At 33.5% G+C, this 21420-nt stretch overlaps 1 protein-coding gene across 1 annotated transcript in view; it reads right to left on the bottom strand.

Annotated features, from left to right (window-relative positions):
• Nucleotides 1-21420, bottom strand: part of SLCO1B1 (solute carrier organic anion transporter family member 1B1) — a 100809-nt gene that overhangs the window by 76238 nt on the left and 3151 nt on the right. Inside the window, exon 2 of the mRNA XM_054442349.2 lies at nucleotides 18280-18428. Within this exon, the coding sequence (XP_054298324.1) occupies nucleotides 18280-18363 (84 nt within the window). The 5' untranslated portion in view covers nucleotides 18364-18428. The remainder of the gene's footprint in view (nucleotides 1-18279; nucleotides 18429-21420) is intronic.

Below are 21420 nucleotides of genomic sequence, written 5' to 3'. Positions count from 1 at the left end.
GATTTGGCTGTTATTGGTGTACAGGAATGCTAGTGATTTTTGTACATTGATTTTGTGTCCTGTAACTTTGCTGAAGTTGTTTATCAGCTGAAGGAGCTTTTGGGGTTTTCTAGATATAGAATCATGTCACCTGCAAACAGGGAGAGTTTGACTTACTTTTTGACCATAGACCATTGTTTTTAAAATGGAGAAAAACATTATCTTGGTAAACTCACAGCAAATAATGCCAAATAGGAATTTTCTCAATTTACTTTTATCTACATTAAACTATGTAAATGTTTCACTTTAAACTATCATATTTTGTCTTCAGTTTCCCCTTTTCACAAATATTTATGTAAGAAAAATTTGAATTTTTTATCATTTGCCATTTTTTATTGCTGCAAAGTCATAGGTATTTTCAATTACTTTTTATTCAGGTATAGAATATAAGTTTATCTAATTCAAATGAGACCTGTATTAAAATAATTTTTCTACCTGTCATGATTTTCTAAAATACAATTTTAGAATTTCCAAATTATTATTTTATGCTATTTAAACTCTAATAAACTAATTTGGTCAGCTCTTTTTCTTATATCTATTGGCAAGTTTTATTTTTAGTAATGAAAATATGCTAAACTGTTCAAAAACAGTTTTGGCTCTCTGTTGATTACTTTGACTACAGAACTTCAATGTATTTTGAGAAAATGCAATAAAACTTTATAGAATTAATTTATGCATATGTTTACTATCACAGAGGGACTTTTTAAATTCAGATCTCATAACTTTTATAGTTCAATTATTCATATATATGTAAATGTTGGCAAGTACTGCTTCAATTCAGTTAGTAGAATATCAAGTATTAGACAGAATTATGGATTATGTGTACATTGTTGTAAAATATAGCTTTGCTCTATTAATTTCTTTTTACTTTGGAAAAGAAGAACATTATTTTCTCATATTAAGGTATGATGACAAAATTCTATGTATTTAAGGTATACATTCTTTTTTTTGTTTTAGTAAATTGTTTTTTACAACACCCAAGATCCAGTAAAATGTGTATTTGTATGAGCATCAGAAAAAAATAATTTATTATGAATCTTGAATTTATGTTAGCTATTGTAATAGTATTTACAATAATGTGAGAATTTTTTTTTTTTCTTGAGACAGACTCTTACTCTCTCCCCAAGGCTGGAGCGCAATGGCGTGGTCTTGGCTCACTGCAACCTCTGCCTCCTGGGTTCAAGCGATTCTCTCACCTCAGCCTCCTGAGTAGCTGGGACTAAAGGCATGCACCAGCACACCTGGCTAATTTTTGTATTTTTAGTAGAGATGGGGTTTCACTATGTTGGCCAGGCTCGTCTCGAACTCCTGAGCTCGTGATCCGCCCACCTTGGCCTCCCAAAGTGCTGGGATTACAGGCGTGAGCCACGCACCTAGCCTAATGTGAGAAATTTTTACCTTTGAAAAATACATTTTGAAAAACTATGTTTTTATTCTATGGATTTAGTTTCAAAAATTTATTGAATTAATTATTTTTTGAATTGTAAACATGTAATAACAGGGATATAAAACTGTCATCACTTAATCATTTGCAAAGTTATTTTTCTGCTAATGACGTCAACATATTAATAGCTATTACTTTACTTAGTATACTTAGGAATGATAAGAAGTTGGATAAAACTGGAACATAGGATGTGTATACACTTGTTAAATGTTTGTTGAAATTTAAATAATCTTACTTGCACATATTATCTTAGAGAATTTAGTTTTTAAAATTTTTTTACTCTTCACATCAATTTGATGACAAAGGGCATTCCTTAGCTTGTTTTATTGAAATTCAAAACTATTTCAGTTGAATAACACAAATTATGTGACCTCTCTTTCTTTATCTTCCAATTCATCTTGAAAAATTACCACTACATTTTCCCTCCCCTTCAGGAACAAATTATACAGTCTTGGCCAGGCACGGTGGCTCACGCCTGTAATCCCAGCACTTTGGGAGGCTGAGGTGGGCAGATCACAAGGTCAGGAGATCGAGACCATCCTGGCTAACATGATGAAACCCTGTCTCTACTAAAAATACAAAAAATTAGCAGGCGTGGTGGTGGGCGCCTGTAGTCCCAGCTACTTGGGAGGCTGAGGCGGGAGAATGGCATGAACCTGGGAGGCAGAGCTTGCAGTGAGCCAAGATCACGCCACTGTACTCCAGCCTGGGTGACAGAGTGAGACCCTGACTCAAAAAAAAAAAAAAAAATTATACAGTCTTAATTAATCTTAATTTCTGAACATTTGTGATTATTTCTTCTTATCTGAATTTTACAATTGCTTAGAAGATTTTCTGGTTAGAATGTTGTGTATATCATTTTATTACTAGCTCTCAGTTTCCATAGTTTTAGTTAAATTTTGAATTGAATGTATGATTATAAACTTAATACGCAAGATAGGAGTGCATTTTACTGGTGCATTTCAGAAAGAGTAGGCTCTCTTTATTTCATTTTATTTCATGTAGGTTTCTATACCTAATATTTTCCTTCTTTTTTCTTCTACTTTACACTCACTTTACTATATTCTTGGCTAAATCAGGAACGCATCTGTGGCCTGAGATCTTATGTGATACAATAGAAGAGAATGTACTTTAAAGTCAGATCTGGGCCAAGTTTTTGTTTTTTGTTTATTTTGTTGTTTTTTATTTGTTTGTTTTTGCTTGCTAACCTTACAAAGATGAAAAAGTTACACAATTCACAGAAATGTAGTTTCCTCATAAATAGTAGTATAATATAGACTATTTAGCTTACTTATTTTAGAAGATCATGGTAAGATTCAAAAGAAATTATGTTCATGTGTTCATGAAGATGTTTGTGAATACCATTGCATTGTACATGTATCATATTTGGAAGACTATCGATTTATCCTTCTTTCTCTCTATTAATATAAATTTTATTTCTGAAACAAATTCATTCACAGTTCATTTACACAAATTATTTTGGCAGTAGGAGAAGAGCAGGAAGAGAGTTGAGCACCAAGTTGCTTGTTATTACCTCGTAAAATACATTTCAGATGAGCTTAAAATATGAATTACAGAGTGAAAAATTATAAAACACTTTTCTCATGCATAAATTGGATGATGTACCCCAGCTCAAGATATAAAATTATATTAAGCATCAGTATTATGCTTTTCTAAAGCTTCTTATTTATAAACCTACATTGTTTTGCTTTAATTTTATATAATTTTAATAGATTAAGACAGCACATTTTAAAATTTCTGATATTTTTTCTGTTATTAACTAACATTAGGCAACTCTATCTTTAACAATAGTTACTTTAGCCAAATAAACTTCTTATGATTAATTCCTTTTACATTTTACAGTGTTTGTCATCTGTTTGTGCATTTCTGTGCTGATTTGATTAATTTCAGGCAAATTTTATAAATTCACTATTACAATCCCATTCTTTTGTGATATCCTAGCAATTGCCTATGTCATTAGAGTTAGTTGCTTACAAATTTTAAAGTTTTTTACTTAAAAGATGAACATTTGTCATAAATTCTTTGTTTAATATCATTATTTTAATATAATATTTTCAAATATGGTAGAGTTTCAAAATCATAGACTTTGACATAATTTTTTAATCACTTACCTAATGTTGTTCTTTACAAAGGGAGGGGGTAGCTCCTAGCATTCAAAGGTCTCTGTTATGAAATCACAAACCTATCTATCTTCAAATTTACCTTTATCTCTCGGTCACAATACTTCTTGTATTGATTTTGTTTTTTCTTTTCAATTACTATATACTTTCCCTATTAAAATACATGGCTATTTTATTATTTTTTGTTGCCTTCAATACAGTTGCATGATTCAGATCAGCCTCTAGTAATCAGTGCTTTCTACCTCAATGCAGGGATTGAGTATGACTGTTCAGACATTGGTTGCATGTGTCCTCCAGAGTAAAATCAGAGTAGCTCTGAAGTCCTGCTCAACAGAGGAGCTGAGAAGAGGAGGAAAGGCTGACTAGCCTTGAGCATTCCCTTGTACAGTTAATCCCCTCAGTATTTCTGCAGTACTAGTTAACAATCTCTTCAAAGCAATTTCGCATTCAAGGGACTGAGGGAGCCATGGGTAAAGAAATATTTGTCAAAGTGCAGAGTGACATGTGATTTATTGGTTATTGGTCTTCACCTCGAGGCTCATCTCCCTCCCCTTTCTCTGAGCTTTGGGGGTTCACAATGACAGAGTTCTATGCTTTAGCTCTTCCCCTGTGCAATTACTATAAAAAAGAAACCATCATAACTAGGTAAATGTGACTTCGGGGCAAAATAGTGATGTCTTTGAGAAAACATTTCAAAAGAGAAAGAAAGAAGCAAACTGGTTTGAAGACACCATAAGGAGTAATTGTTTTAGAAAACACTTAACAGGAGTGTAAAGTAAGCATTACAAATACACAAGATATATAAGAAAAGAAAATTAGCAAAATGAAACAAAAGCAAAATAAGATAACAAAAAAGAACAAGTAGAAAATATGGAGAACAAGACTTATAAGAGTTTAAAATAATATATGGGCTTAAAACAATAAAGAATTGGAAAATAAAATTGGTTATTTCATTTAAAATAGTGAAAGCATATATAGGTAAAAGGTTAAGATATACATAGTTTTTAACTAAAATTGAGAATAATTTAATTATTAATGCCTTAAAATGAGAAAAAAGTTGAAGAGGAGAAATATTTAAAGAAATAATAAATGAAAATTTTCCAATAATTTACTAAGATTAAAAAAAAAACAAAAAAATGCAGGTTGAGAGTGCCCATTGAATGCTCAACACAAGAGATAAGTAAGAACACAGACATATTTGGAAGAAGTATATTAAAATTTATGAATATCAAAGACAAGAAAAAAAATTGAGGCCTTTCAGGAAAGAAAGTATATCACTTTCTAACAGCCAAAGTGTTTATACAAAAGACAAAGAAATATATTTTTTAAGTATTGAAGTAAAAGAACATTGAACCCATAATTTTATATTGAGCTAAATAGCCACTCAACTATAAAGATATAAATGCTCAAGCATATAAGGCCTCAAAAATACTGCAACAAAACACACACTGGAAACAATTTTGGAAGAATTGCTTAAATAAAAGAAGAATCCAATTCTGAAGATGTTGCATGAGATTTGTAAAGCAAAGTGAATAAAATACTTGATAAATTTTCTCAATGTCTTAAAAAAAAAACTAAAAACAGGAAAGGGGGTAAAATAGTCATAGTATCTAGAATTTAAAAGTTTAGATTGAAAATCCAGACAGGGTCGTATTGTATAGAAGGTAAAGAGGCATATAAAAGAGTATGTGAACATATGTCTCAGTCTGTTTGGGGTGCTGTAAGAAAATATAGCAAAATATAGCATATAAGAAAACTGTGTACTTTATAAACAATAGAAATTTACTTTTTGCAGCTCTGGAGCCTGGGAAATCTGAGATCAAGACACCAACACATTTGGTATTTGGTGAGAACCATGTTCTTACTGTAACCTCACATGTTAGAAGAGGCAAGGAAGCTCTATTGGGTCTCTTTCATAAGGACACTAATTTTGTTCATGAGGACTCTACCTTCATGAACTAATCACTTTCCAAAGTCTCCACCTTCTAATAGAATCACCTTGGTGATTATGACTCGACATACAAATTTGGGGGAAAACAAACATTCAGATCATAGAATCATGCTGGAATGTTTGTCTTGTTATGAGACAGATAGGCATATACACTCAAAAAGTATAAGAAATAATTTTAAGGGAGCATTAAAAAAGGGGAAAATCGGCATAATAATCTAGGATAGTAAAAACAAGTCTAACTATATCAACAGATACAATAAACATAAGTGGACAAAATTGCTAGTTTAAAGATAGATAATTTTTAGTTTGGATTTTTCTTCAAAATTTACCTCTGTGCTTTTTATAAGAGATACTCCTAAATCATGAAGAAATTCTGATGATAGTAAAATGATAAGAAAACACAACCACTAAGAGAAAATTTTATAGGTGTATAAATAATAGCCCAAATAGACATAGAAACATCATTAAGGATAGAGAAGTCCTCCACATATTGAATTATATCATCCTAAAAGATAAAACGGTTATACAATAATGCACTTATTAGTTGCAAAATATACAAGCAAAAATCAATACAACTTCTTTTGTAAGAAAAAATTCAACATCTTTCTTTCAATCATGATAAGTGAAATAGTTAAAATATTAGCAAGGACATAGAAGATCTGAATAACACAATTAACAAGACTGACCTCTCAGACACATATAAAATAATACATCCAGCAATTGAAAGAATATGGAATATGCATTTTTATTAAGTACATCAGGGAGACTTACAAACATCAGTGATGTACTAGGACATAGAGAAGTCTCAATTAATTTCAAAAATTAGTTGTCATAGCTTCCACAATGCAATTAGGACAAATATTAGTGGCAAAAAATTTATTAAGAAAAATCTCCAAATATTTGAAGAAAATGTTATTTTTAAATAACTTGTGTATTAATCAAGAAATCACAATGAAATCTTAAGTAAAATGTAGAACTGTAAGACACGAGATAAGAAAATACAATAAAAAATATATGCTGGTATTTCTGGTTCCTAGGCTTTGGAAAACTTCAAAGAGCTTGGAGCTTGCCATTTTATAGTAACAACAAGAAAAACACTGAACCAATTTAAAATGCAACACCACTTTATGGATCCATAAAAGAGGTGAGGACCAATGGCAAACGACTGCCTTCAAGATTGGAGAGACAAATAGGTCATTACAAAGATTCACAGCTTATAGCAGTAGAGACTCATGAACAGAAACTGCACAGGAACCAGTGCCAAGGTAGAAATACCTTCATTATAATTGATAAACTGCTATAGTCTCACTCAGTGTGGTTAAGTCTGAGCACTAAACCCTCCAAGGGAACCCAGTCGGTGACCTTCACATTTTGAGTTTTCCCTCCAGGAGCTTGACCAGGTTCTTTTAGTAAGTGTTGGAGAAAAATTATCTTGTTCTTTCAGTAGCACGAGGGGACAAGACTCATTTTGGAAATAGACCAGAGCCCTCTGTTTTTAATAGGACTTGTAGTGCTTGCCCTTAGGCAGAACTAGTTTATCAGAGCCTCGTAAGATGGTGTGTTATTAAAGCCTAACTGACCCGAGGGAAAGGAAATACCCAGCTCCAGCCAATTCTACTCTTCATGTGACAGAAGGAAAATACGAAAACCCATCTCACTCTACCAAACCCATTCTCACTAAGAAGGAAAAAAAATACTAAAAAACACTTGTGAAGGTTACAGTCCAGAGGCAAAAAAAAAAAAAAAAAAAAAAAGCCTCTCCTCTCCCACACCTTAGTAACAATTATTAAAGGCCTATGTATAGCAGGTTTTACAAAACTCAATACATTATGTCTGGATATCCAGAATATATTACAAGTCATCTAAAATAAAAATATATATATAATTTTGAAGAGACAGAGCAAGAATCAGAACCAAACTCAGATATAGAAAGGATGTTGGATTTATTGAACTGAGAATTTAAAACAACTGTGATTAATATGCTAAGCATTCTAGTGGTAAAACAAAGAAGCGTGCAAGAACAGAGCAATGTAAGCAGACACAAATTTCATTAAAAAATATGATAATGTCAAAACACTGTAGCAGAAATGAAGAATGCCTTTGGTAAACACATCAGTATACTGCACATGACTGAAAAGAGGATATCTGAGATTCAGAATATATGAATTAAAATCTGCAAAACTAAAAAGCAAATAAAAATAACAAAGACAAAAAATCAGAACAAAGTATCAAAAAACTGTGGGCCAACTAAAAAAGGTATAACATATACATAATGGAATCACTAGAAGGAGAAATAGAAAGAGACAGAAGAAATATTTGAAACAATAACAACTGAGAATTTCCCCAAATTAATATCAGACAACAAACCAGAGATCCTGGCAGTCCATAGAATAACAAGTTGTATAAATGCCCAAAAAGTTGTTACACCTAGTCATGTCATTTTAAAACTATAGAAAATCACAGACAAAGGAAAAAAATCCCAAAAGAATACAGAGGAAAAAATACCTTCCCCATACCGTGTATATTTATCCATCTAACATGAAAGAGAAATAAAACTTCCTCTGAGAAATGAAAATGAAAGAAATGTTTTGCCTTTAGACCAGCCTTGCAAGATGTTAAAAGGAGTTCTTTACAGAAAGATAAAATAATATAAATCAGAAACTCAGATCTACTTAAAGCGAGGAAAACATTGGAGGAGAAATAAGTGAGCATAAAATATAAATTATTACTTTTCTTATTCTTAATCTAAGACATAACTTTTAAAAATAATATCTATAATGTATTTGATTATGTATACTGACACAAAATTGAAATGAATGATAACAATACAAGAAATGGAAGGAAAGCATTAGAAATAATTTGCTATTATCAGGTACTCACACTACCCATGAAGCGGTGTGATGTCATGTGTAAGTGGACTTGAATTATTTGTAAATTTATCTTGCAAACACCCAGGCAACCACTATGGTAGATATTAATCTAACTACAGTCACACACGTCATAATGACATTTAAGTCAATGTTGGATAGCACATACAATGCTACTGTCCCATAAGATTATAATACCATATTTTTACTTTATCTTTTCTATGCTCAGATATGTTTAGATAGACCAGTATCACTGTGTTGTAATTCTTACAGTATTTAGTAAACTACAATAATGTACAGGTTTTGGTAGCATCAAAGTAATAGCCTATACCATAAGCTTAGGTGTATAATAGGCTATAATATCTAGGTTTGTGTATGTACACGCTAAGTTGTTTGCACAATGACAAAATTATCTAACAATGCATTTCTCATAATGTATTCCTGTTGTTAAATGACACATGACTATATCAGTAATCACTTTTAACACAAATGATCTAAATATATTAATTAAAAGACTCAAATTGACACAGTAGATCAAATAACAAGAACCAACTATATGTTGTCTACATGAAACCCACTTTAAATATATAAACATATATAGATTAAAGGTAAACATGATCCTTTGGAGGAGACAAGGCATTCCAGTTTTTGGAATTTTCAGCCTTTTTGCACTAGTTTTTTCCTCATCTTTGTGGATTTATCTACCTTTGGTCTTGGATGTTGGTGACTTTCAGATGGGGTTTTTGTGTGGACATCCTTTTGTTGATGTTTATCCTATTCCTTTCTGTTTGTTAGTTTTCCTTCTAACAGTCAGGCCCTTCAGCTGCAGGTCTGCTGGAGTTTGCTAGAGGTCCACTCCAGACCCTGTTTGCCTAGGTATCACCAGTGGAGGCTGCAGAACAGCAAACATTGCCACCCGTTCCTTCCTCTGGAAGCTTCATTCCAGAGGGGCACCCGCCAGATGCCAGCCAGAGCTCTCCTGCGTGAGGTGTCTGTTGACTCCTGCTGTGAGATGTCTCCCAGTCAGGAGGCACAGGGGTTAGGGAGCCACTTAAGGAGGCAGTCTGTCCCTTAGCAGAGCTTGAGAATGGTGCTAGGAGATCCACTGCTCTCTTCAGAGCCAGCAGGCAGGAGAGTTTAAGTCTGCTGAAGCTGCGCCCACAGCCACCCCTTCTCCCGGGCGCTCTGTCCCAGATAGAGGGAATTTTATATATAAGCCCGTGACTGGGGCTGCTGCCTTTCTTTAAGAGATGCCCTGCCCAGAGAGGAGGAATCTAGAGAGGCAGTCTGACTATAGGGGCTTTGTGGAGCTGCGGTGGGCTCCACCCATTTCAAACTTCCTAGTGGCTTTGTTTACATTGTGAGGGAAAAGCACCTACTCAAGACTCAGTAATGGGAGACACCCCTCCTCCTACCAAGTTCGAGCATCCCAGGTTGACTTCGGACTGCAGTGCTGGCAAGGAGAATTTCAAGCCAGTGGATCTCAGCTTGCTGGGCTCTGTGGGGGTGGTATCCACTCAATTAGACCACTTGGCTCCCTGGCTTCAGCCCCTTTTCCAGGGGACTGAAGGGTTCTGTCTCGCTGGTGTCCCAGGCACCACTGGGGTTTAAAAAGAAAATCCTGCAGCTATCTCAGTGTCTGCCCAAACAGCCACCCAGTTTTGTGCTTGCAACCCAGGGCCCTGGTGGCGTAGGCACCTGAGGGAATCTCCTGGTCTGCAGGTGGCAAAGACTGTGGGAAAAGCATAGTGTCTGGACCAGAATGCACTGTTCCTCATGGGGCTTCCCTTGGCTAGGGGAGGAAGTTTCCTGACCACTTGCACTTCCCAGGTGAGGTGACGCCCCACCCTGTTTCGGCTTGCCCTCTGTTGGCTGCACCCACTGTCTAACCAGTACCAGTGAGATGAGCTGGGTACCTCAGTTGGAAATGCAGAAATCACGCACCGTCTGTGTTGATCTTGTTGGGAGCTGCACACTGGAGCTGTGCTAAAATCTCTCAATAAACTAAGTACTGATGGAACATATCTCAAAATAATAAGAGCTATTTATGACAAACCCACAGCCAATATCATACTGAATGGGCGAAAGCTGGAAGCATTCCCTTTGAAAACAAGCACAAGACAAGGATTCCCTCTCTCACCACTCCTATTCAACATAGCATTGGAAGTTCTGGCCAGGGCAATCAGGCAAGAGAAAGAAATAAAAGATATTCAAATAAGAAGAGAGGAAGTCAAATTGTCTTTGTTTGCAGATGATATGATTGTATATTTAGAAAACCCTATCGTCTGAACCCAAAATCTCCTTAAGCTGATAAGCAACTTCAGCAAAGTCTCAGGACAAAAAATCAATGTGTAAAAATCACAAGCATTCCTATACACCAATAATAGACAGAGAGCCAAATCATGAGTGAAGTCCCATTTACAATTGCTACAAAGAAAATAAAATACCCAGGAATACAACTTACAAGGGATGTGAAGGACCTCTTCAAGGAGAACTACAAACCACTGCTCAAGGAAATAAGAGAGGACAGAAACAAATGGAAAAACATTTCATGCTCGTGGGTAGGAAGAATCAATATTGTGAAAATGACCATACTGCCCAAAGTAATTTACAGATTCAATGCCAACCCCATCAAGCTACCACTGACTTTCTTCACAGAATTAGATAAAAACTACTTTAAATTTCATATGGAACCAAAAAAAAAAAAAAAACCAAAAACAAAAAAACAAAAAAAAAACAAGCCCGTAGAGCCAAGACAATCCTAAGCAAAAAGAACAAAGCTGGAGGCATCACACTTCCTGACTTCAAATGATACTACAAGGCTCCAGTAACCAAAACAGCATGGTACTTTTACCAAAACAGATATATAGACCAATTGAACAGAAGAGAGGCCTCAGAAATAACACCACATATCTGCAACAATCTGATCTTTGACAAATCTGACCAAAAAAAGGAATGAAAAAAGGATTTCCTATTTAATATATGGTGTTGGGAAAACTGGCTAGCCATATGCAGAAAACTGAAACTGGACTCCTTTCTTATACCTTATTCAAAAATTAACTCAAGCTGGATTAAAGACTTAAATGTAAGACCTAACACCATAAAAACCCCAGAAGAAAACCTAGGCAATAGCATTCAGGACATAGGCATAGACAAATACTTCATGACTAAAACACAAAAAGCAATGGCAGCAAAAGCCCAAATTGACAAACGGGATCTAATTAAACTAAAAAGCTTCTGCACAGCAAAAGAAACTATCATCAGAGTGAACAGGCAACCTACAGAATGGGAGAAGATTTTTACCATCTATGTATCTGACAAAGAGCTAATATCCAGAATCTACAATGAACTTAAACAAATTTAGAAGAAGAAAACAAACAATGCCATCAAAAAGTGGGTAAAAGATATGAACAGACACTTCTCAAAATAAGACATCTATGCGGCCAACAAACATATAAAAAAAGCTCATCATTACTGGTCATTAGAGAATGCAAATCAAAACCACAATGAGATACCATCTCATGCCAGTTGTAATGGCGATCACTAAAAAGTCAGGAAACAGATATTGGAGATGATGTGGAGAAATAGGAATGCTTTTACCCTGTTGGTGGGAGTGTAAATTAATTCAACCATTGTGGAAGACAGTGTGGCAATTCCTTAAGGATCTAGAACCAGAAATACCATTTGACCCAGTAAACCCATTACTGGGTATATATCCATAGGATTATAAATCATTCTACCATAAAGACACATGCACATGTATGTTTATTGCAGCACTGTTCACAATAGCAAAGACTTGGAACCATCCCAAATGCCCATCAATAATTGACTGGATAAATAAAATGTGGCACATATACACCATGGAATACTATGCAGCCACAAGAAAGAATGAGTTTATGTCCTTTGCAGGGACATGGATGAAGCTGGAAACCATCATTCTCAGTAAACTAATATAGGAGCAGAAATCCAAACACTGCATGTTCCCACTCATAAGTGGGAGCTGAACAATGAGAACACATGGACACAGGGAGGGGAACATTACACACCAGCACCTGTTGGGGGTTGGGGGCTAGGGAGTAGCATTAGGAGAAATTCCTAATGTAGATGACGAGTTGATGGGTGCAGCAAACCACCATGGCATGTGTTTACCTATGTAACAAATGTGCACGTTCTGCACATGTATCCCAGAACTTAAAGTGTGATTTTTTAAAAAAGTAAAGAAGTGGAGAAAAACATTCCATGGTAACAAGTAACCAAAACAAAGCAAGACAATCTAAATTAAGTTTGGACACAGCAGACTCTAAAGCAAGGAAATTAACAGAGGTAAAAAAGGGGCATTACAAAATGATAAAGAGGTCAATTCTTAAGAAAACATAATACTTCTTAACATGGAGGCACCAAACAACAGAGCTGCAAACTGTCTGAAGTAAAAGTCAGTAGAAATACAAGGAGAAATAAATGAATACACTATGGTACTTGGAGACTCTACACCTCTCTAGAAATGGAAAGATCCAGCTGGTAAAAACAGGAAGAACATGATTGACCTTAACAACATCATCAATCAACTGGATATAATAAACATCTATATGTTATTTCATCCAACAACAGCAGAATACACATTCTTCTTAAGCTTACATGGAATATTCACCAAAATATACCACAGCCTAAGCCATAAAACACACCTGAACACATTTAAACTAATAGTGTCTTCTCTTAGACGACAATGAAATTAAGCTAGAATATAACAGAAAGAAAACTGGAAAAATATCAAAATATGTGGAGATTAACTACCACACTTTTAAGTAACTTATGAGTCAAAAGAAATCTGAAGAAAAATTTGAAAACATCTTGAAGAAAATAAAATTAAACATACGAATGATCAAAATTTGTGAAAGGTAGCAAAATAAAGACTTAGAGATTTATTGCACTGAATGCATATGTTAGATAATAAGAAAACTCTAAAATCAATATCCATGTTTCCACCTTGGGAAAATCAAAAAGAAAAGCAAATTAAATTTTAAGTAAGCACAAGAAAAAATAGAATAAAAATTGGACATGAAATCAATTAAATTATAAACAGGAAATCAATAGAGAAAATTGACAAAACCACAGGTTAATACTCTAGAAAGATTAATAAAATTGACCCAGCCAGGTTACCTAAGAAAATGAGGGAAGACACAAATTACTAATAACAGAAATAAAGGTGGGGACATAACTACAGATCCAATATACATGAAAAGGATAATAAAGAAATACTATAAGCAACACTCTGCCTACAACTATAATAACCTATATAAAATAGACCAATATATTGAAAGACACGATCTACCCAAATTTGTACAAGAATAAATAGACAATATTAAAAGGACTATTTCTGTTTAAGAAGTTGAACTGATTTTAATAACTTTCCAAAACAGAAAGAAACAGGCCTACATGGTTTCACTGTTGAATTCTACCAAACACTTAAGAATTAATTTATATCAATTCTCTACAGTTTTTTTCCAGAGGTTAGAAGCAGAAAAAAACACTTCGTATCTCATTTATTGAGGCCAACATTACCCTAATACCAAGACCAGACAAAGATATTACAAATAAGTCCTTAAACTGATAAAATATATTTCAAAAATAAACGTACTAAAACTTGGAAATAGGCAAATGTAACCAGCACCGCTTGCATTCAGCAATGGATTTCACAATAATATAATATTTATAAGAATCAAGGAGCACAAACAAATACCAAAATAAAAGTACCATTTTATGTCTACTTAAATTGCAAAAATCTAGAAGTCACATAATTCCAAATATTGGAGTGAATGTATTCTCAAATTTTCATTTACGTATTACTCATGATCAAGTAAATTAATGTAGTCACTTTAAAAAGAAACAGCTTCCAGATGTGATGGCTCATACTTGTAATTCCAGCACTTTAGGAGGCCAAGGCGGGCAGATTGCTTGAGCCTAGGAGTTTAAGACCAGCCTGGCAACAAGGTAAAACCTCATCTCTACTAAAAATACAAAAAAAAAAAAAAAAAATGCTGGGTGAAGTGGCATGTGCCTGTAATTCCAGCTACTCAGGAGGTGGGAGAATCACTTGAGCCTGGGAGGTGGAGTTTGCAGTGAGCCAAGATTATGCCACTGCACTCCAGCCTGGGTGACAGAGGCCCTGTTTCAAAAAAAGTGCAGCAACTATAATGCTACTATGTTGGAACTTTCCAATTTATTGAGTTTCTATGTAACACTGTGCTAAGCACCTTATAAATATCCTGACAACTCTGAGATAAATATTATTTCAATTTATTCATTTTCTAGCTTATGGATGTCATGACATGTGAGTCGGATCTCTTGAAGACAACAGAATGGTTGGGTCTTGCTTCTTTATCCAACTTGCTATTCTATGCCTTTTAAGTGTAGGCATTTAACCCATTTACATTCAAGATTAATATTGATATGTGAGGATTTGATTCTGTCATAATGTTATTAGCTGGTTATTATGTTGACTTGATTGCATAATTGCTTTATAACGTCAGTGGGCTCTGTAGTTAAGTCTATTTTTGTGGTGACAGGTATCATTCTTTCCATGTTTAGGACTCCCTTAAGCATCTCTTGTAAGGCAGGTCTAATGGTAACAAATTCTGTAGCATTTGCTTGACTGAAAATAATATTTTTTCTTTACTGATGAAGCTTAGTTTGGCAGAATATAAAATTCTTAGTTGAAATTTCTTTAAGGATGGTGAAAATAGGTCCCCAATCTCTTCTAGTTTGTAAGCTTTCTGCTGAAAGATCTATTGTTAGACTGAGGGGGCTCCTTTTGTAAGTGACCTGCCCCTTCTCTCTAGCTGCCTTTAAGGTTTTTTTCTTTCATGTTTACCTTGGAGAATCTGATGATTATATGTCTTGTGGATGGCCATCTTTTATAGTATCTTGAAGGGATTCTTTGAATTTTTTGAATTTGCATATTGACCTCTCTAGCAAAACTGGGAAATTTTTCACGGACTTTATCCTCGAAGACGTTTTCCAAGTTGCTTACTCTTTCTCCTCTTTCAGGAATGCCAATGAGTCACAGGTTTGGTCTCTTTACATAATCCCTTTTTCTCAGAGGTTTTGTTCATTAATATTTTTCCTTTAATTTTGTCTGCTTGTGTTGATTCAAAGGGGTAATCTTCAAACTCTGAGATTCTTTCTTAAGCTTGGTCTATTTTGTTGTTAACTACTATAATTGTATTATGAAATTCCTGTGGTAAAATATTTAATTTCAGAAGTTAATTTTGATTCTTTCTTAAAATGACTATGTCATCTTTAAACTCTTGAATTGTTTTCCTGTTTTCTTTGGATTGTGTTTAAATCTTCTCCTGTATCTTGTTGAGTATAAATTTGAAGAGAAGAAATGACGAGTGTAATGATGAAGCATATACTAGCAGGTTCTATGTAATGTATTTAGTTCAGTACAAAAATTGAGGAGAAGGGGTAGAAAAGAATCCAAATATTTGATTTCTCAAAGTATTGTTTGTATTTACATGGACACATTATCAATTTGCACTTATACATTGCCACCTGCTGAGTCTGTATATGTAAGTCAGTAACAACATGTATATTTGGGTGTGTGCATATATGTTAGCAAGTGTTAGAATCCATGGTTGCTTGACACTCAATAATTTAACCTTAAGATAATTTTTTAGAAGTATGGAATGAGGAAAGTTATTGAAGAGACCACTTATAAAACCCTGCTTGCCATAACATCTTGAGGGTACTAATATTACAAAAATCCACATTTATTTTAGCAACATGGAATAGAGTTGAGAGCATAGGATTTGGAATCAGATTACCTGAGTTCAGACCTTCAGTGTACCAATTACCAACTTTGAGACCTAGGAGAAGACATTTGCCCTGTATATATCTAGGTTTTCTCATCTGAAAAGGGGAGATAATAGCATCCAGTTGATAGAATTGTGGTAAGGAAAAAATCTGTTAGCAAAAGTAAAACACTAAACCAATGTCTGGCATATAGTAAATGCTTGATAAATGTTAGCTACTATTATTAAGGTTTCTCTCATCTTTTTTTATGCTCCTGAATTACATTTGTTTTACTATTGTGTTTTCATTATCTTTCTATCTATAGAGATATCTCTAAATCATAATATTTCAAATACAGAAAATTAAGAAATTAGATGATAAAATGTAATTTAATGGAAGTAAAAGTCAATATATTTTCAGCAACTTTTGTTAATACTTTGAAGTCCCAAACTTCATAAAAAATTAAAATACCCTTTATTTAAAAAATTTTCTCCCATTATGTTTTCATTCCTCATGAATAAAAAGTAAGCTCAGAAATGCAACAAACTTCAACTACAGGCAGACAAGTCTTTACAGAATTATTGTAAAATGATTGTTGAGTTTAATATTCTTTCTCAACAACATATCAATGTTAACAATTTAAGTTAGTGAAAATATTATTTTAAATATCACTTGTAGACATGATTAACCAATTTAGCGATGTTTCTGAAATACCAGCATTAGTGATGCCAATCTTATCCCAGTATCTTCCTCCAGCTCTGGTCTTCTTTATTGGGCTGCAGTTAATGTCCTTTCCATACACTGCTAATTCCCTAACTCCCAGCTTCTCCAGATATGCTGTAAGGGATCACTCTGGAAATTTTATTGCTTCAGGCAGTTTGCTGCCATTTTGCTATGCACATGTCAGTGAAATTACTGTAACACTCAGTATTTAAAAATGAAAGCAATTCAGTACATTATATTACCCTTAGAATATAGAACATAATTCACTTGCATTAACCAATACTTTTTCCTTATGACTGCCATTCGGCCTAAATATTACTCAAATATTTCATCAGAGAAGGCTTTATCAGTAATCTCAGAAAACAAACAAATTTTATGTCCCCTGGAAGAAGCTAAAAGGAACCTTTTATAACATTATTATAATTGACTCTAATCTTGGTGGTCTTTATTCAGCTGTATAAGACTACAAATTTGACTACATAAAAAATTTAAAACATTGATAAAAGGTGACCCTGATTTATTTCTTGATTTCCTCAAGACTTCCGTATGGGGATTTAAATGCTTTGACTTGGGTTCCAGGGCTTTCAATTCACAACGTCGATGACTTCAGGTAAATTTCTTAACTTTTCTGAGTCTTGGCTTCCCATTTAGCATTGTGCTTACGAGTACTCACTCCTGTTTATAAAAATGCCAGCATCACTTAATACCTCAACTGCATCATTTAATACAGTTCGTGTCAAAAGCAAAAGGCAGAATAATTACTTTTACCAGCTTGCAAATGAAAAAATTAAATGGCTTTTCTAAATCATCAAACAGGTCTTTTGGCCAGGTTTTTGACTATCGTAGACCTCTGTTCCATGAGCCTAAATTACTTATCAGAACTTTTTTAAATGCTGTTTTTTGTTTTTAAAAAAAGAATTTTTAAATAAGTCAGTATCACAAAGTGAGTCCCAAGACATTAATATTCTAAGTTTATAAGTGAATTCTAAGAATTTTAACATATTATTCATTATGCATTTTTTATTTTAATCACATTCATAAATATCTTGTGATCAATCCAAAACCAAAGAGAAGCTATCAAAGTATTTCTCTATTTTCTACATTGATAAACTATTAGGTATCAAAAATTTCACCAAAGAAATACTTAATCAGATTAAAAGACTGGTTTAAATCAAGGTATGAATCATTATGTTAATATTTCAATATATGCTTCAATTGAAAATTATAATTTGAAATATAATGTTCTTTTTAACAACCTGCCTTTCTATACATTAAAGTTTCTTATTTACTTATTTTAGCTCAAAAACATAAAACTTATTCTACCTTTAATCCATTGCAGTATCTTGTTTTCTTATTCTCTGAAGATTGTGCCTCTGCTGTTTTATTCAAATGTTGATTTTGGTCCATGATTGAAATATAGATATCAAACAAATGTTTTTAATTTTTGTTGATGCTTAGTTTGAAACAACCACCTATAAAAGAAGAAAAAGTATAGTTTATTTTATTTTTACAATATATAATTTAGAAATAAGAAAAGCCACAAGATCATCAATCAATCAATCAACCATTCAATAACATTCATTCAGGGTCTACTATGTCTTGACCACTCTGCTAGGTCAATGCTGGACACAAAAGTAGGAAAGACAGACACAAATTCTAGCCTAAGGAGATTATAATTTAATAGAAAAATAAATTTGTGGAGAGAAATTTGAAACAAGTAAGTAATATAGAATCACACACCAGATTACTTGAACATTTTAAATTATAGAAATTTAAATTATTATCTCTTCTATACACCTATATTGTGAAATTTATAAAAGCAAATACATGTTTTCTTTATCCTTCTAGTTTTAAAATGTGCCTATTAGCCCCTTGCACAGAGTAGATATTCAAAACGGATACAAAAATAATATAAAGAATTAAATTAGAGTGGCCTCAGTTTTACAAAGGAGACACCACTGCAATCAGGCTCAAAAAGCAGACAGAATTTGGATTTGTTAAAAAGAGCAAAGTGTACTCCAAGTACTTCTCAGAGCAACTCTGGTATTGCTTGACCTTACCACCATCATGATGTTACTTTATTTTGATTTTGTTCATTTCTTTTCCAAGAGAAAATGCATTTAGTTGAAAATGCAAATTAAAAAAATAAAACAAAGATTCTTCCTCTAACTCTTGTCCCATTATCCAGAAATATAATGTGGATTTTTCATTAAGTACATAATATTTTCCTTTTCAATGCAAATGGTAGTATACCTTAAACATCATTCTCTACCTTTTTATCTTCTCTATATACTTAACCTTATATTAATAAGTCTTTCTCATTTTTCTTATGGTAGCAGGGTATTAAGTTGTCCATAATATATGTAACTGGTTCTATATTCATCAGCATTTAGGTTGTATCTAATCATTTCATATTAAAGATGTTCTTAATATATCATCATATGCCATTTTGGTTTTATGTGGCCATATCTGTAGAATAAATTCAACAACTAAAGTTTTGGAGTCAATGTATAAGAGAAATTGTTATTTTGAGAGTCATTAAAGTCCTACTTTAAAGACTAGCAAAATGAGTTAACATTTTACTTCAACTGACTGTTTTATATAGAATATAATGTGTTCTTCATGGAGTTTTAGAAATACATTCTTGTTCCTATGTATGTAAACAATACATATTTATGTATCTAAGATATCTATATAAGCAGACACAGCATAGATACATGATTTTTAATAGGGCACTAATTATACAATATGTCTAATATATATTATATGTACAGTTGATACTCACTTGTTGCAGTAGTTATGTTTTATAAAGTTGCTGGGAACACTGAATTAGCAAATATTGAGCCATTGTTCCTTGGAGAGATGTGGGGTTAGTTATGTGCCTGTGTGCCTCTGGTCACAATATTTTTGTAAATTGTTCAATATAGAACTCTGTTTTATGTATGTTTTGTTTGAAGACACTTTATTTAATACATACTATTGATTCATTAACATTGAATTAGTTGTCAACAACACTGTAGTTCAGGCCTGGAGGAAGCTTATACAGCATATGTATCTTTTCCCTCGGATACTCTCATGCACCGGACAGCACTTCAGCACTATCTTTGGGGCCCATTCGAAACATTCAACTCAGAAACACAAAACACAAAAATGCCAAAAATGTGGCGATGAATACAGTGTGAAAAGGATATTTGTTTATCATATGTGGGCAGAAACAAGAAGACAGAGCTTCACTTTGTTCAACCTCAGTTGGGAACACGGCAGCTCAAATTTTTCACCACTTTGCACCTGCGTGTGAATGCCCCCGAAAGTCCAGCAGTATTGATTTTGGTGTCACAAAGGAATTTTAGTGCGTAGACAAATTTGCTTATATAGAATCTGTGAATAATGAAGCTCAACTCTATATTTTATTCACTAATTTATTCAACAAGGGCTTATTGATGCTGAATAATATAAATATATATAATACATATTTAGGGGATAGTGCATAAATGTGGAAGTAATAAATAGGATATTATCACTTACGTATATGTGAGTATATATCAACATATGGTTGAATGCAGAAACCCATACGTGTGTACCTCTAAGTGAACTCCAATTATTACATTTTGTGTGTGTATGTGTTTTATGAATGCCTGTACCTAGATATGTCGGGTTTCTGGGTTCAGTGAGGTGAGAAAAGAGTCAATAGCTGTTTAGTCTCAAGGTAATAAGCTGCCCTTTGATAAATTTCACCCCATTTTTTTCCATGAATATCTGTTTCTATTTCTTTCTTCATAATTTAAATATTAGGAAATCTTTTTTTTTAATTATATAATAGCAAATATCTTTGTATGACTTGCAAGGTGGATAGTCTTCCCTTAGTTTTAGGCTTTGATTTTCTTTCTACTAACAAATATTCTTGAAGTCTTGAAGGCTATTGTCCCACCACTCCAAACCTGGTTTATTTCAATTGATTAACTTCTGTTTGTCCTGTCTCCTACCTTTCTTTCTATCCTATGCATATCATATTTATCCTAGGAATCTTTCAAAGATTTCTTTAATGACACAAAATAAAATTCATAGTTTCTATTTGAGGGTCTTCACAACCTAAACCAAGCCCCTGTTTTTGGAACCATTCTCAATATACACAGAAATACAAACTACCATCAGAGAATATTATAAACACCTCTACACAAATAAACTAGAAAATCTAGAAGAAATGGATAAATTCCTCGACACATACATCCTCCAAAGGCTAAACCAGGAAGATGTTGAATCTCTGAATACACCAATAACAGGCTCTGAAATTGAGGCAATAATCAATAGCTTACCAACCAAAAAAAGTCCAGGACCAGATGGATTCACAGCCGAATTCTACCAGAGGTACAAACAGGAACTGGTACCAATCCTTCTGAAACTATTCCAATCAATAGAAAAAGAGGGAATCCTCCCTAACTCATTTTATGAGGCCAGCATCATCCT

The sequence above is a fragment of the Pongo pygmaeus genome, chromosome 10, assembly GCF_028885625.2.
Source record: "Pongo pygmaeus isolate AG05252 chromosome 10, NHGRI_mPonPyg2-v2.0_pri, whole genome shotgun sequence".
NCBI lineage: Eukaryota > Metazoa > Chordata > Mammalia > Primates > Hominidae > Pongo > Pongo pygmaeus.
This window is presented reverse-complemented; position numbering and strand designations above follow the sequence as displayed.